At 36.6% G+C, this 17,737-nt stretch overlaps 1 protein-coding gene across 6 annotated transcripts in view; it reads left to right on the forward strand.

Moving 5' to 3' along the window:
- The window catches only part of swt1 (SWT1 RNA endoribonuclease homolog), a 45,147-nt gene extending 31,254 nt beyond the window's left edge, over nucleotides 1-13,893 (forward strand). For 3 of the 6 annotated variants that reach the window (XM_049479728.1, XM_049479735.1, XM_049479736.1), the window contains one exon: nucleotides 9,827-11,516. In XM_049479728.1, coding sequence (XP_049335685.1) covers nucleotides 9,827-9,968 — 142 coding nt within the window. In that variant the 3' untranslated portion in view covers nucleotides 9,969-11,516. Of the gene's footprint in view, nucleotides 1-9,826; nucleotides 11,519-11,550 lie in introns of those variants that run through there. The other 3 variants (XM_049479734.1, XM_022665227.2, XM_049479731.1) reach the window with 2 other exon arrangements.
- The last annotated feature ends 3,844 nt before the right edge of the window (nucleotides 13,894-17,737 follow it).

Consider the following 17,737-nt stretch of genomic DNA (forward strand, 5'->3'; position numbering starts at 1 on the left):
AAATGGATATAAACAGAATGCAATGATATGCAAATCTCATCTCAACTCATTTTTATTCACTATAGAAATAAAAAATACAAATGTCAGATGTTGAAAGTGACACATTTTAACATTTCATGAAAAACACTTATTTAGAACTTGATGGCAGAAATGCATCTAAATAAAAGTTGGGACAGGGCCACTCCTACCTCTATGTAGGAGTGCAACGGAAGAGAAAGTTTACTTTTCAGTTCAGACTGTGATATAAACCCCATGGTTTGGTACGTGTTTGGTACAGTTGGTGTAAAAAATAAAGAGGCTGGGCATTCTGTATAGCCTCACCTTTATTAAATTCATAACAATGGAACTTCATTAAAACCATGTTTTGTTTCACACTCCTATGCATGGTTTATACAAGTTAACAGTAGGCTCCAAACTGAGAAAAAAAATGTGATTTAAAAATACTTCAGTAATGGCTTGGGACCTGTCTGATTTTACATCTAGGGGCCAGTTGTTCAAAGGAAATCTGATCGGATTTTGGTTATCGGATTGGATCAAATCTGAAAAACGGGTTGTTCAAAAGGAAAAGAAGCATTCTGAAATCGGATCAGATCACGTAATCCAATCCTAGTTTGTAAATGGATCAAACCTTCAGTTTCTGTTGTTCAAAACTTTTCAGTAGGATTTGGATAACTTTGATCCAAAAAAACAGGATTACCCTGATCCCAACAAGGGGTAGGATTTCAAAGTGGATTTCATGAAGAAAATGTGGTAAAACTTTAAAATCAAAGTTTTAAAGTAAAAAAAAAAAAATACATTTGTACAATTTAGTGTATATACTTTTATTTCTGTTTTGCACTTGACCTGTTTAACCGTTACAGTGATAAAGCAGACATTGGCTACCAATTAAGCCTTTTTCTATAGTAACGTAAAAATAAAAACAATCTTGACCCCATTAAATAAACCCCTAAAAGATTTCAATAACAAACAAAAATAATAAATTGATTTTTTTCATCTACGTCACTGTCGTTCATCACTGTATATTAATGTCAAAGAAACATTCATCAGATATGAAGCTGTCAAAAATAATTTCGAACAATTGCAAAGAACACCAGAGTTTGTTCTGGTTCTTCAACAGGCTCAGGTGCATCATAAACATCACAGAGAGGGACATTGCGTCTGGTAGCAACATTGGGCAGGACAATACATGCAAGTGTTATGTTGCATGCTCCCTGTGGTTCGACTCGCAAATAGTTAAGTCATGCAAAGCGTCTCTGCAGAACGCTCAATTGCTCGTATTGTTTTGCAATAAGCAGTATCTTGTTACTGCAAGAAAAGGAGTCATCAATCCCCGTTTGTTGGTTCTTCTATCTGTTTTTTACATAGCTAGTAATCCGGATTAGGTAATCCTGAAAACTGTGTTTCTGGATGAGGTTGATCCAATCCAATATTGCTTTGAAAAACTGGCTTAAAAGTAAGACAGATCACCTGATCCTGGATAGCAAAAAATGTGATTACCAAATCTGGATAATTTTGATCCGGATTACATTTTTTGAACAACTGGCCCAAGAGGCTGCCTAAAAGCAGTGGGGATAAGTAGTTGGTTAGAACGTACTTTTTTCTTTTGTTCTGGTTATGGTAGATCTGGATGATTCCACCGAATGCGTTAGCATGTTAATTGTGTTTCCACAAACATACCTTATAGCTGCCGTGGAGCGGCGATGAGAAATTGATTATTTCCAAACATTACTTAACTATTTTGAGTAAGGTGAACATTTGTGGCCACATAAACATTGAAAAGGAGATCTTTGAGTTGAATCAACTTAAATAAAACTGAGTTTAGTCTATTGCCTTTGACTGTTTCTTTTCTATGGGCATTTGAATCCATCGATTTGCATACTATGTACGTCTCCTAGTTTCTGACGCACAGCGCAAGTGTGTAGTAATGACCCCAGGGCACCGTAGGTAAACTTGTAGATCATGTTGTAAATTATGATTACCGTATTTTTCGGACTATAAGGCGCACTTAAAAACTTTTAATTTTCACAAAAATTGACAGTGCGTCTTATAATACGGTGCGCCTTTTGTATGGATTTTACCCGTCAGGTTGTAAGGAGCAGTAAACACACACTCCGTGCAGCGTTATAGAGAGTTTCAGTGCTATACAGAGTCCAGAGCCGTGCAGCTCCGAGGCTGGAGCAGCAATAGCATTAGCTAGCTTATTCACTGTTCAGAGATCAGTATTATCTAAATTATCTAAAGTAAACACACACTCCGTGCAGAGCCGTGCAGCTCCGAGGCTGGAGCAGCAATAGCATTAGCTAGATGCTAACTGCTAAGCTAGCTAGCTTTTTCACTGTTCAGAGATCAGTATTTTCTAAATTTAGCACTTTTAATACTGCTGGAGCAGTATTATTAGAGTTAGATGCTAATCGCTAAGCGTTCCCTGTTCAGAGGTGAGTTATCGGCCTGTAAGTCTGTGCTGCTTTGCCTGGCTAGCATTAGCTAGATGCTAAGCACTAACTCTCTCAGAGGTCAGTTTTATCAGCCTGTAATCTGCTTGTTTACCGTGTTAAAACAAGCTACGGGGGACGAATCGCTAGCTAATATCTCACTGTCTTACCAGAACACGCAGGATTACTCAGTGTAACGCTGTCGTTTAAGTTTGGGTTAACTTTACTAGTTTAGGGGACTAGCTAGCGTGCTAGCGGATAACTATGCTAACGCTGGTGCAGCAAGCCTTAGTGGAAATCTGGAAATCTAAGCTTACTGTAAATAAACTGAAGCACTTTACTCACCCAAATAAACAGTTTTCAGGAGAGGAATCTGTGTAGATTAATATCCAGCACTCGTTTGACTTTGAGAGAGCTAGATTTGTATACTGAGACGCTCCACCGGCAAATGTTCTTTGTCATATGATTTTGTATGAGTATTTTAAATCTGTATTTTACTTGAAAAGAAGACTAAATATACATATTTAATTCACATGACCATATAAATCAAAGTACAATTACTGTGATATAACAAAATTAAGGAAATTACATTACAATTTAGGCATAATAACTAAATCTAATTAACCACTTATTTGTTCCTGATGTGCCAAATGTTTGTATTTGTTGCATTAAAACAGAGCTAACGCACTTTTGAAAACGCACTTTTTAAAATCTTGGCTGCAATTTAACAGCAGTACTGTTCTATCAATGTTTCTTCATGATTCTACAAGTTTCTCTAAATGTGTACACAGAACAGGATTTCCAATAATACTAATAATATTAATAATAATAATAATAATAATTATTATATTAATATTAATGTAGTTGGTTTTGATTTCATTTGTTTTAGTAGTTAATATGTGGGATGTTTTATTAGTTTGATACTTTTTTTATTTAAGTCTGGCCATGATCCCAGTCAGACTTGAGTCCAGGTACGACTGTGCCGTCCTGTTTGTCTCATTTCTCTAGCTCTGTTAGGGGCCTCTTCACGCAATATGAAAACAGTAGCCCTGCAGGAGGTCCCATACCAGCTGTTTCTTAGACAAACTTTTCTGAATGTTCCATCACAACGTGGTTCTGTTACTGTGGAAAAATCAACTGGCTGATATTTGATTTGGCTTAAACTGTTTAGTTACATTGTTATTTCAAGGACTGGCAAGAGGACAGACTGTGGAATAGCTCACCTCACTGCACTTATAATGCAAACTGTACACAACAATATAGTTTTTTGCTAAGGCCTGGAAAACCTTTGTTCGTTTTTGTTTCGTTTTTTTTTTTATGTGTAAATAATAAAAAACAGGAACATTTAATACTTTTTATAACAAAATGTCTGTGTGTTTACTGACAAATGAAGCAAATAAACAGTAAAACAGTAATTGTACTGTTCAGGACCCAGCAACTAAGGTAACATGGTGTGTGATGAGACCTGGTCATCAACCATAACACCCAGATTCCCAGCAACTTTTGACAAGGAGAGTGAGAGTGAGTTGATGGTTATGGTGAAGATGTGTTGGGTTAATTGTTTTTCTGTACAAGATTCTGGATTTTCTGTTTGTCTTTGGTTAAAATGCAGATGTTTATTAACCTTCAAACCTTTCTGACATTTGGGAGAATAGCCATGTACAAGTGTCAGGAAAAATATATTATTAATCAGTTATATCACAGCACATTTCCCATCACAACACTTAATATCATAGCGGTTGCTATTTTCATTTTAAATCAGTGTGCCCTAAATCATGGAAAGAGAGGCCTTTTCTTCACCTCCATTAGTATTTTGTCCATTTTGTATAGTGCAGGTGCTGAGTTGAATGTTTATACCTCACATGATTTACCGCAGACTCTTTTTGTTGTGAAACAAACAGCTTTTTGCCATTCAAACCGAGGGTTTAAGATGATTTTCTGTGCACATCTTTGTTTCTCTCAGACATGGTCGTTGCTGTCTATTGAAACATGTAGAAGACACCTGTACCATAAGAATGACAGTATATGCTATAAAGAACAGAATATGTTCTAAAAAGTGTATGTGTGTGTTGTATATATTTTATATATTGCTGTCTCTATTTAAAAATATATTTATTTAAACCTAATGTTAAATGGGTTAAATGATACCCATTCAGGTTTCTAATTCAGTTTTGTACTTTAAAAAAAACATATAATTTTAAATTTCCCTCTTCTTTTGTATTTGAGCATCCCTTGATAATGTTTCCCAGGGTACAAAGTCCCATGCTTAGGAAATGTTCATAGTTAATCAAAACCTTTGCACAGTGCTGCATTTCTTTTAATTTGTTATTTATTTATCAAAACGAGGCAATGACATTGTTAATAATTTATCAGCAGTGACTATAGTAAAAAAAAAAATAATAATAACTCGTCCTTTGCTTTAAGACACCAGCAATTCACAAGTCTGCTCATATGATATGAGCAGTTGTTGTCACAAGACACAGGAGGAAGTGTTTAGGGCGATTTAGTTTCTGTTAGTTTTAGCTTTATTCACTGTTACTTAAAAAAGCCTTATTGCAGACAGAACTTTGAAATAATCATTAGTTGCATCTTAAGTGTTTTATGTGCGGAGCGCCTCTGTCTTTGTTACTTTCAGACAGACAGTAAGTGGATTCTTTCTTCCACTACTCTGCAGTGGAAGCTGCAGGTACATTAATAGAAAGCTGAGTGCTCGGGAGTGATTAGTGGAGCCAGCGTATAGTTATATTTACCCCTGTGAGCAGACCCACTAGGCAGAATATGACTGAGCGGTGTGTACAGAGCACTCTTATATAGTCAGTGGGTGAATGCTCCTGGAGTTTGGTGTGTTCAAAAAGCTTTGTGGTTAAATCAACCAGACCTCATTGTATTATGTTGTTTTCATAGAGCGTGTTTGCTTGTTTCTACAATGATGATGGGATTTGGTATCTCCAAATATCTTAAAGAACAACTGATCTGCCTTGAATATATATATAAGAGATGTATGTACATGTATGTGCACATACCTGCTTATGAGTGTGTCAGGCCAGCCTTCTGAGTGGTCTTTGGTCACCATGGCCGCAGAGTGGCCATGATAATAGCAGTGTCGGTCTAATGGGGCACTTGTAGTGTTCTTTTCTGATCTCATGTGACCCATGGGTTAAGTCTGCACACTCTCATGTCCATGTTTCTTTGCAAAGATTTTCTCTAATTTGGACCTGGATTAAAATAAAAATTGGTGTAACATCAGCTACCGGAGCCCTGAGAGAGCACAATTGGCCTTGATCTCTCTGGGTGCATTGATGGCGCTCTCTCTCCCAACATCTCTCCAAGGTGTGATGTTGATCAGCACAAGGCATCTGTGAGCTGATGTATCGGAACCAAGTCTCTGCATTTTCCTCCAAGCGCGCTGTGATGCTGCTCTGCAAGCAGACTTCATAGATGTGATGCTGACTTCATATTTGTTGGAGGAGGCATGTGCTAGTCTTCACCCTTCTGGTGTTGGGGCATCACTTGTGATAGGGGGAGTCCTAATGAGTGGGTTGGGTAATTGGCCGTGTAAATTGGGGAGAAAGTGGGGAAAAAATTACAATTAAAATAAAAATAAAATAAAAAATGGTGAGAGGGAGTTGTGGTGATAGAATTCAGAGTTGACAGAAGATTTTACCAGAAATAACCATAAGCCAGTGATTCAACATGTTGTAATAATTCCCTCTGTGTTTTAAAGATTGGAGGAGGATTTGGGATGTATTCTGTCTTTGGTAGGCACAGAAAAAGAAAAAAAATCTTATACTTGGTATAAAAATGATGATCTTGTAATAACGCATCTGCCACACTAATTACCATCTGTTTGTTTTAAAAGAACGTAAATGGAAGATGACACTTAACAGAGTACAGTCTTGTGCAGGTACAATGTCATAGAAACATTGTAATTAAAGGAGCATTATCAATGTAATCCTGTGCAGTTTACTGATTGCAGTTGTCTTATTTATGTTTATTATTGAAGCACTACTTGCTAGGGGTATCTTTTGAGTGGACAGCTATGCACTAAATTGCTCTGTTAAGTTGCATCTGCTAAATGCCAAATATGTAAATGAGTAGGACTGACAGACTACCTTGTGCTGTGAGCTGCAGCGGCAGATCTTGTGTTCAGATAGTGATCTTATAACTAATTGGCATATTGAGTGATGAAGCCAGTAATGAAGCCAGCACTATACTTACCCACAGATGTCCTTGTCTTCTTGCAGTGACACAGGTTAAGAGCATGGATTACGTAAGTACAGCCGGGTGATGCTGGCAGAGCTTTAGTATCTTGTATTCCACAGGCTGCTGGAGTGCCAGCATACTGACTCAAACTACTGGCTCTGTTAAAACTGCTCTCCAGACTAAATAAGTAGATTTCCATTCAGGTGCCAGCTAGTTAAGAGCTTTGTCATTGATTCCTAGCACCCTTAATGGAGCGCAAACATTTTGTCACAAAAAAACATTAGAATATCAGTTTCTACTAGTCCACTGAGTAATCTGGACATTGCCAGGTTGAGGTTATATGATTTTGTCAAATAAAACTCTAGTTTTCAAGCCGTTTTTCCTTTTTGACGTTTTCTTTAAAATTGTATTTTTAAATCTCGTCTCGTCTCGTTCTCGTGAACCCAGTATCGTGTCTCGCCTCGTCTCATGAGATTAGTGTCTGTTCACACCCCTATTGTGTACCATTACTTAACTTAACATTACTTGATGAAAACTAGCTAACAGTGACATTAAAAACATAAAATATAAAGTAAAAAATATTTTTAAGTTTTAAAGTTTTAAAAGCTATATGTTATTCACATGTGCAACATCACAAACACCACAACAGCACTCTGGGGGGAAAAAATCTAGTCCACACTAGTTTCGATTGACTGGTCATATAAAGTAGTATATCCAGTCTATTGAATGCTATTGTGGTGTTTTTCTGATGGTGGGTGGGTAGGAACCAGTTGGTCACTGCCATTGGTTTGGTCAGTTGTAATGAACTATTAGAAATGATGGTAATTTGTAGGGATGGTTTTTTTAGCCTGGATAAAACGTTCTTCACTATGATAGAAAATTCTTGCATATGGCTGTGTAAGGAACCTTTATGGAGAACAAAATCTTTAAAATAGCAACCCCTTTTAGCACTGCGTGAAACACTTTTTTTTTATTTAGTTATAAAGGCAATTGTGATTTTGTAATGTACAAAGTTATTTGCTCTTATTTGCAGAATTCCTGTTTGACTGGAAGATATCTTTTGTAAAATGTATTAGACTCTGGAATGGTGCACTTTTCTACTAATATGACTTTAAATTAAGAGCCATCAGAAGAAAACCTTTTTCAACCTTTTTGAAGTCACTAATATATTTTGGCAACAAGTCCTGTGGATTAATTAAGTTAAGAACATCTCTTCAACTGTACAGCAATTTGATAAGCAGTCACAATGTCTGAAGATAATCTACAAATGGATTTTTATTGCACTTTTGTTTCTTTTTGTTATTTTGAAACTATAAAACACAAACAAAAATGTCATCTCGGTTAGTCCTATGTGTTTTTTATCTTTAACATTTTACCTTTAGGAAATCAGGTCACCTTATTCTTTCTTTACTATTAACAGTGATGGAGCTTTAGATCAAGGTTCTTTTCACATGCTACTGTATGATATTTCCAGTGTGTTACTCAGGGGAAGATCTAAAGATACATTCCATGAAATTAGGTCATGCTATACATTCAAGTGAATGACTGGTGAAAGTAATAGCGCTGTTTTTTTGACCTCCTTATAAAGTGCCTTTTGCACTCAAACGTGTGCATTATGGATCTTCTCCGTGTCTGCGACTGTGCACCTTGGCACAGTCAGTAAGCTAGCCCTGTTCCAGCCAGCAATGAGCAGAATTATATAAACAGACGTACAGAAAAGAGGACAAGCTAGAGAAAGAGTGAGCACTGTGGGGGCGGATGTGCACATGATTACATTTCTTTTTTTCTTTTTTGGCTGTTATGTAACGTGTAACAGTGAACAAAAGCAATGAAGACTGAACAAACAAGCAGCAACAGGCTGGGAGGGGAGCAGGGGGGGGGTGGTTGGGTAGGGGGGATGTAAGCACAAGTGAGACCCTCTCTACACAGACTGTGGCTCTAAAGCTCTGTGTCACTAGAGGATCTGGTGTTTTGCTTTTTTAGTGGGGCTTTCGACATTAATGCATTAACACATTAACTAGTTGTTGTTTTTTTTAAATGCAAATTCCTTCTGTAATTCCTTTTTTACAGAGCCTGATAACATTTTTCATTTTGTTATATAAACGTTGTCACTACTGGTGAGTTCAGAAGTAGATTGTTGAATCAAAACTACCCTTAGAATCAGAGCTGGATTAGGAACCAGAACTATTTTCTAGACAAGCCACTACAATCACCGAAACTACAAACACAGAAACCCCATCAGCTCCTCTATATTAAGGTTTCATACGTCACAACAGCTCCATTCTAGTACAACTCAAGTAAGAAGTAATGTAATAATCATGGGTAAACCTCATTAAAAGAGTAGTTTTATGAGCAGATCATTGTTTTTCTGCAAAGCAAACTATCAAAAATGTTAGACACCATAGTACAAAAAAACAGACACCATAGTACAAAGTATGTTTTCTACATTTTGAATTTTCTTAAATGGCTCAATAGGAGACTTTCATTTCTGCCTGTCTGTGATTGGCTAATGTGGACCAATATGCAATTCAAAGTTAGAATAATGGAATCAGGCCATTTTTATCTCTTTCAAGTGGCCCCCAAGCAGAGCATCCCACTGGGTACTTCCAATGGTCAATCCACCCCTTCTTTATTATACATTATTATAATATATAAAAAATCGACTGTTTGCCAGACACATCACACTACACAAGTACCAGAGAACCTGGGATGTACCTGTATTACATTTTTTCAATCATGATGAATCATATTGTATTTTTGTGATTATTACAGTTATTGTTTTCAGCAATTGACATTACTAATATAAATATTTATTTTTGTCTTTTAATTACGTTTAAATATTTACTAGAACAAGTGCCATTATTCACAAAATATTGTTGTGATTTAATACAATACAACCACTAGTTTTAATAAACATGATTGGCTTGTTAATTTAGATTCCACATGTTTTCTTGATTGATAAAGTTTTTTATTAAAGATTTTACTGGTTAATAATTTTAAGTTTACTGTTTGTGGCTCGTGATTTAAATGGGTTGCTGATGGTAGCTTTAGTTGCTTTTATAGTATTGACTAGAATTTATCTGTCTGCTACAGATTCTTTAACGATTCTTCACAGACTTTATGCAAAAGTTCCATTTGGTCTTGGCCCTCAGCCACTTCCTGTGTACGTGTGATCTGCTTCCTGTTTGCAGCTTACAGTGTGGACTGGAAGTCATCGGCAAGTCAAGCTTGTGTGAGATGTGCCAGGATAGAGAGCTCAGGAATGGAGTTCCATATCCGTTCAGCTGGAATCTGATAACATCAGGAATGTTTTGTGGCGTTCTTCCAGTTTAGAGACTCTTAGTCCTTCTGTGTGAACAGCTGGACTTTATAGAGAAGATTTTGTAGGTGTTATGTAAAGTTAATTCATTGTAAAGTAACTTTTTTACACAGTTGCTCCATTTTCAGTGTAATTTATATATAGATCATTCTATTTATTTCACTGTATTGTTTGGATTATTATTCTTCTGTTCTGAGGAGCCGTTTTCACAGCTTTGAATTATTTGACAATCACATCAAAAGGTTTAACTTTTATGCAATTCAGACTTTACCCTGATACATCTGTTAGCACTTACATCATCAGTAACCATCCAGTACCATCAGTTCATACGTACCCATGCCAGAACACTAACCCACCATATTTAACAAATGTTATGATTTTAGCCTTGGATCACAAACCATTTATTTTCTAGAGGTTCAATAACTTGGCAATCTGTTTTGAATGTATTCAAGCAGTTAAATGTGACCTAAACCCAGCCTGCAAATCTGAGAAACAACCTAGCCAGACCTGACACTTACGTCTAAAATTAAAAGCTGAAAATGCTCGAGAGATTTAAGTTTGCTCACATGAAACCTCTTTTTTTTTCAGGTACACAATAAAAATTGACAAATCAAATATTTATTTGCCGAATTAAATGTAAAAATTTAAATAGATCAATATACAAAAAACATATTCCTCCATTAATAAACGAAGACCAGAGTATCATATAGATCTACACACATCATAGCAAACACCAGAACTTACTCTTAATTGAGCACGGTAATATCATTCTGCACAGCCAAAGAATTTATCTCAGAAAAACAGTTAGTATTGCCAGTAAGCTGGCAGCCATCTTCATTGACACAATCAGTTTGTTAACCTAGCTATAACTGGACTGGCAGCTGTAAGAGATTGAGCCTTAGATTGTAAGAGAGATACAGTTTATACAGCATTTTTTTTACTGACTGTTGTTCGTTACAGGACACTGACGTCAGTTTACTGCATTTAACAGCAACAGAAACAGCAGAACACTATAGGTTAATTGTGGCATTTGTTATTATTAATTTCAAATTTATATTGTATCAATCAAAATTAAGAAATATATCACTCTATAAATTTGGGCCATATCATCCAGCACCGCTCATGCTGCAATTTGTTCACTGATTCATTAATTTTCACTAATTGAGCCAGACAAAGAGTGTTTTTTTTCCCCAGCCAGATACGTTTTTGTGTATCCATAATTTGCAACTAGGAGCCTAAAGACCTATCTGGATGGGATTAGTTTATCAGAGGGACATCTGTGATTTTTTTTTTCACACTTCTACTTAGTGATAAAACTCTTACATCCGGACTGATTGAAAAAAACAGGAGAATCAGTAAATTAAACGTGAGGAGACAGATCTCAGAGATGCGAGTCCGGACGGGACTAAAATTACCAGAGGACCACAGAGTTCAGTGAAAAGCAGTAGATAATTCAGCCTGTAATTTTCTTTTAAAAATGCCCCACATTAGAAAGCTAAAAAAACATAGTTATGAAACGGTGGCTTGTGGGTTTCACCTTCTAGGTTATCAGGTTTAAGCTCTTTTTATATTTGTGTGTTTGTTGGTTCTTTCTAGGGAAAAGCTGTGTGTGGGAGGAGCCCAGCTGATGGAGCTAAGAACAAATCTGGATTGCTGTGCTGCTGCTGTGTGTGGTCGGAGTGGAAGCAATACCTAAACCTGGGATTTAAAAACATCCAAACTACACTGACTTACTGACTATACCAAATATAATAAATGGACATTAATGACATTAATAGATAGTGGGTGCAGAGATGTGACCATAGCCAAAATGTCTCCTTATTGGAGCTACTCTGGACCACCAGACTAACCTCAGTCTGAACACTAAATCATATACTCTTTTAAATTAGGGAGTTGTTCATGCAGCTTGACCTTTTCTAGTCAGTTGGATTTCTCTTTGATTTTCTCTTCAAGAAGCTGAATGTAGGCATTATTAGTTTCATGCCGTAAGTTCCATATGAGTAACAAATTTTTTATTGAGAAAACATGCAAGAATCATATTCTCACTGTACCTTGGTTCTGCCTCTTTCGAAACCTGTTTCTGACCAGTTTAGATTTGGTTTTGGTTTTACTTTAAAAAATCTGAAAAAAAAGATGCACTTCTGTTTACACTTGAATACCGAATAGTATTGAGCTGAGCTTCTGTTGTAGATAGTGGTATTTTTTATGTTGATCCAATATGTAAATAACTTATCTGTCTGAGAACTGAAAAGCTACCTCCAAACGATATGTTTACTAATAATACAGCATAGATCGTAAGAACCAGCTAAACTCTTAAGTTTCTTTAGCAATACCGTAGAAGAACCACTTTTGCTTCCAGAAGGAACAATTATGTTTAATAGAGATGTATAGTTAATAGTGAACCTATTAAAATGAAAGAAACTTTATATAATGTATTTTTTTTACACAAATATAAAGGTTTCTCGCTCACAAACCTTCAAAATGGTTCTTCTATAGCATTACTTAAAGAAACTTTAATGTAGCTTCATACAGCAGGCATTTTCCAGTCATATTTGCAATTATTGGGTGAATCTCTTTCATATGCTGTGCAATACTGAAAGTGACTCCAAATTAAAAGACCTGATGTTTTCTTAGTTATCTTTGGATTCGTTCCTGGTTGATGGTATCTAGTCCTCACAGACTCTTTAGAAAGAGTGTTCCATGTGCTCTTTTCAGTGTAGAGTTCAGCCGTTAACACTGTGGGTTGTTTAAAAACACTGAAGCCACTGGGCACTTTGATGCTGCTAATTGGTGCTGTAGTGCCTTGCAGATTTGACATTTTTTATTTACATTTTAGTTTTTTTACCTTTTCTGGTCAGGCCAGTGATCATAATGCAGTGAACCGAGCAGACACATTAGCTCATAACTAACTGCCCTCCTCATCAGATGACATCATCAGATGGTGTTCGGATGGTGATGTAATGATGCCCACAGGGGTCGTTCATTTCAGGGATGTCAATAATTAATACGCAGACTTGCGTCATTGGGCTTTTCTTTCTCTTCCACTCTCTTGCTCACTCGTTTGCTCACTTGTGTGCATTCTCTCCCTTGTTTTCTCTCTCACACGTGTGCATGCATTCTCTCTTTCTCTTTCTCTCTCTGTCTCCCTGTCCCCTGCACAATCTGTCATTCTTTCTCTCTTTCTCGACCATTCACTCTTTCACTTGGACCCTTTTCTTTTTTGCTTCATTGCAATCTTACTTTCTCTCACACACTTTTTTTTTTCTCCTCTCCTGTCACTCCTTCTCTCACTCTCATGCTGTTTCTTCCTTGTGCCGTGTCAGCTTCACCGGTGCTCACTCTCTCACGTGTTCTCTCTCTCTATATAGGTCTCTTTTACTCTCTGGCACTTTTGCTCTCTCGCTCTGTCTCTTTCTCTCTTGCTTGCTTTCTCTCTCTCTCTCTCTCTCTCTCTATATATATATATATATATATATATATATTTCTCTCTTTTGCTTGCTGCTCGTTCACTCGCTTTCTCTTTCTCTCTTTCCCTTGCTGCTTGTTCTCTCTCTCTCTCTCTCTCTCTCTCTCTCTCTCTGTAGCTGCTTGTTCACTCTCACGCTCTCATTCTCTCTTTTGCTGCTTGTTCACTCTCTCGTTCTCTCTCTCTTAGGTCAGTGAATTTGGTCAGGCTTCTGATCAGGCCATCAAACATCAGAAGCATGTGACAGTCACCCATGTGTACAGAAAGTACATCAGATGGAAAATTGCTCAATGAAAATGTTCAGTGGGTGTGAATATGGACGAGCTATGCAGTCATTTCTGTAAATGTTTTCAACAGGGTTTTTATTTGAAATTTTATACAGTAAAAAGCGTTTTGTATTTGTGGGAAAAAAACAGTTGTAAATAATATATTTCTGTTGGTGTATTTGCTTTCAATTAAACTTTTTGACTTTTCTCGAGTGTCCTGTCCATTGTGTTCCGTATTGTCTAAAGATACTGCCAAGGGCGTCTAGCTTGGGACCGAGGCCGAGGAGGCACTGCCAGTTCTGAAAGGATCAGCAGAGGTGAGAGTAGCTCCTGAAGATTATACCTACTCCCATTAACACTAGCAAGATAAAGTTGCTCGCCTCTGACGTAATCGTACGATGAGGTCAGCAAAGGATTTAGCTTGAACTGCTCCTGACTTCACTTCTCTCACACTGCGCTCTAGTCAGAGGACACTGAGAGTCTGCCGTACTCAGAGTGAAAGCACACACAGAACATGCACTGTGAAACATCCACTGCCAGGAGTGAATCAGTAGGGGCTATGAGAGTATGTGCACAATATGGGAAATTACATTGTTTTCCATTTGAAATGCATGGATATTTTGTAGCACCAAGCTAAAATTACGTTTCCCATTTTGTAAGGGGGCCAAGTGGCTTCTGCACCTGAGACGTCTCAGTATCTGATTATCCAGTGTTTTTTGAGCTGAATCATACAGTGCAGGTGGACTGCAGGATTAGAGCTGGGGTAAGCAGCATATACACATTCACACCTGCTTGTTCATGCAATATTTACTCAGCCAATCATGTGGTAGAAGTGCCGTGCATAGAATCATACAGATACACCAACCATCAGAAATGCCACAAAAGACTCTAGCATTTATTTAGAATAGTAGAATAAAGAAAATGTACAGTGAGTGTCATTTATGTGGATGGAAACACCTTGTTTGTGGGAGAGAGGGTCAGACTGCTTTTTATCTAAACTAAAAAAATCTACTATAACACATACAGCTCTGAAAAAAATAAGAGACCACTTAAAAATGATACGTTTCTTTGATTTTGATTTTGATTTTTCCAAATTGAAAACCTCTGGAATGTAATCAAGAGGAAGATGGATGATTGCAAGCATCAAACCACAATGACAATATTTTTATTTGGCAGAAATGTTGTCCGTAGTTTATAGAATAAAACAACAGTGTTCATTTTACTCAAACATAAACCTATAAATAGCAAAATCAGAGAAACTGATTCAGAAACATGAAGTGGTTTCTTCCAAAACCATATAACCACTCTGTACAGTTCACATCGTAGAATGTACAGCAACTTTGAGGCAGATGGACTGCACCAGCAAAAAAAAACTTCAGCTTCCACTTCCTTTAGTCAAGAACAGAAAGAGGCTGCTGTGAACAGACTTATCAAAACATGGACAGTTAAAGTACCATTAATGATTATATTTAGATCAGATATAAAGAAAACATGCTGAGTTTAAGCTGTAAAAGCAGAGCTTCATACAGTATTTTCTTATTTTGTTTGTGCAGTATGTGGCGTGAATATGGGCATTTTTGCCACTGTGTGTCAATCTGGCAACCTGCATGAGCCTTGTGTCTGGGGAGGAGTGTGTGGGACAGAAACTTAAGAAATTAAACTTCTGTATCCATTTCTTACACTCGATTGCATTTATTACTGATTGATCCTTTTAAAAATTGGTCCGATTAGTCTTAATTTCTGGTGTTTGGAGGTGGATGTTTGGCTCTTTTAATGACTAGTTCCAGCATAATAATGTGCCAGTCTAAAGTTTCAAAGAGAGTCCAGTGTTTTCCTGTGGAATTCATGCATATTTATACACAGTTGTTAAATATAAAAACACAGTAGGTTTAAATAATCTGCAGGTTAGCATGGTGTAATGTTTGATTTTTGTTTTTGGTCAGTGCAGTATGCCCACAGAGACAACAAAAAAAACCAGAGGAATACAGGAGTGCAATGCAGTGAACTACAGTACCAACATGGAATCACCTTGGATCATAGGTGAATTATGCAGTGATTATTACAAGGTTTCTGTGGGTCCCTAAAAATCTGGGTAATTAAGGTCTGAAATTGTCTTAAATTTACTGTAAATTTGCAGTAGATATTAAATTTTAGCTGGTGCATTTAATCCAGGTGAGAAAATGCAGTGGCCTATCATAACATTAACATCTAATCCAGGGAGATGACTAAGATTAATGGAGAGCTAGCTAACATTAGCAGTGAGTTAGCTAACATATTGACTTTAGTGGTAAGCTTGCTTACATACTAACATTAGCTAGCTAAAGCAAGCAAGCTAATATTACCAGAGATAGATTTAAGGTTAGCGGAAAGCTAGCTAACATTAGTGACAAAATAGCTAATTACTAACGTTAGCAGCAAACTACCTAACATACTAATTTTAGCTAGCTAAAGCAAGCTAGCTAATAATACCAGAGATTGAATTTAGGTTAGCAGTGAGTTAGCTAATATACTAACGTGAGCAGAAAGTTAGCTAACGTTACCAGGGAGAGAACTAAAAGTATTATGTCTACATTTTGGGGTCTTTAAAGTATATTTATTGAGGTCTTAAAAAGTTATTTAAAAAAAAATCATTAAATTTGACTTTTAAAATGATGCAAGAACCCTGTACTAGTAGGCAACAGCCTGAATTGGAATGTCTTTTAGCGCTCAACATGTTTCATTGTAGGGCCTATAAAATATGTTTTAACTATACAGGTCCTTCTAAAAAAAAATTGTATATTGTGATAAAGTTCATTATTTTCTGTAATGTACTGATAAACATCAGACGTTCATATATTTTAGATTCATTTCACACAACTGAAGTAGTTCAAGCCTTAACAAAGTAATAACAATATTAACAATAAAAGACCTGAAATATTTCAGTTGGTGTGCACTGAATCTAAAATATATGAAAGCTTAATTGTTATTATTTCATTACGGAAAAGAATTAACTTTATCACAATATGCAATTTTTTTGAGAAGGACCTGTAGGACTGTCATTAAGAATGAACTAGAGTAAACTATTTGGTTAAGTGTGAAACACAAGCAATATGAAGTGAAAACGTCATATTTTAGGGCATGCAATTTTCTGAGGTCATGTGGTGTACCACCTTAGGGTGCTTTACATACGGCCACGCGTACCCCAGATTGAGAAACAGTGTAATAGAACACCTTTGATATGTGGGAGCATGAGAGATGCATAGCAAATCCAAGGCACTACTAAAAACCCAGCATCTTGTGAAATCCATGAAATAAAAATATAAGAAAAGGTTTTGAAAGCAAAATTATGCTTTAACCATTATTAGGTATATTGTTTTTTTTTAAAAAGGGCTTGTTGTGTATAGATGATATGCAAAATGACTGGACATTTGAATGGTTTGAATAATTTACATCAAATGGAAAGTGTCATCTCACTTTTCTCTCCACTTCTGGACAAACCTCATGGAAATTAGCCAAGCGATGACCAGTCATATCACTGAAATGTGTTAAGGTAAGACTGATTTTGCTATTTATAGGTATATGTTTGACCAAATTGAACATTATTGTATTATTCTATAAACTATGGACAACATTTCTCCCAAATTCCAAATAAAAATATTGTCATTTAGAGCATTTATTTGCAGAAAATGAAATAACGAAAAAGATGCAGATAGTACATATTATATTATATCAATATTTTTAGTCTCTTATTTTTTCCAGAGCTGTATGTATACACCAATCAGCCATAATTTTAACACCATCTCCTTGTTTCTACACCCATTACATTCATTTTATCAGTTCCACTGATCATACAGGAGCATTTACTCTATATGCATTACTATTAGAAGCTGGTAAATAAGTGATGAGTGTCTGTGATGACCTCAGCCTAATACTTCGCTGTGCACATAGGTTGGGGATGTGATGACACTGCTGTGGCATCGCGCCCAAGTCTAGTGGGCGGTCAGCTCCGGAAACGGCCTCCTAATTCCTTTTGAACTCCATGGCCTGCCTCTGTGGCCTACTTCCTGTCTGT

Source organism: Astyanax mexicanus, chromosome 1 (assembly GCF_023375975.1).
Source record: "Astyanax mexicanus isolate ESR-SI-001 chromosome 1, AstMex3_surface, whole genome shotgun sequence".
In the NCBI taxonomy this organism is placed as follows: domain Eukaryota; kingdom Metazoa; phylum Chordata; class Actinopteri; order Characiformes; family Acestrorhamphidae; genus Astyanax; species Astyanax mexicanus.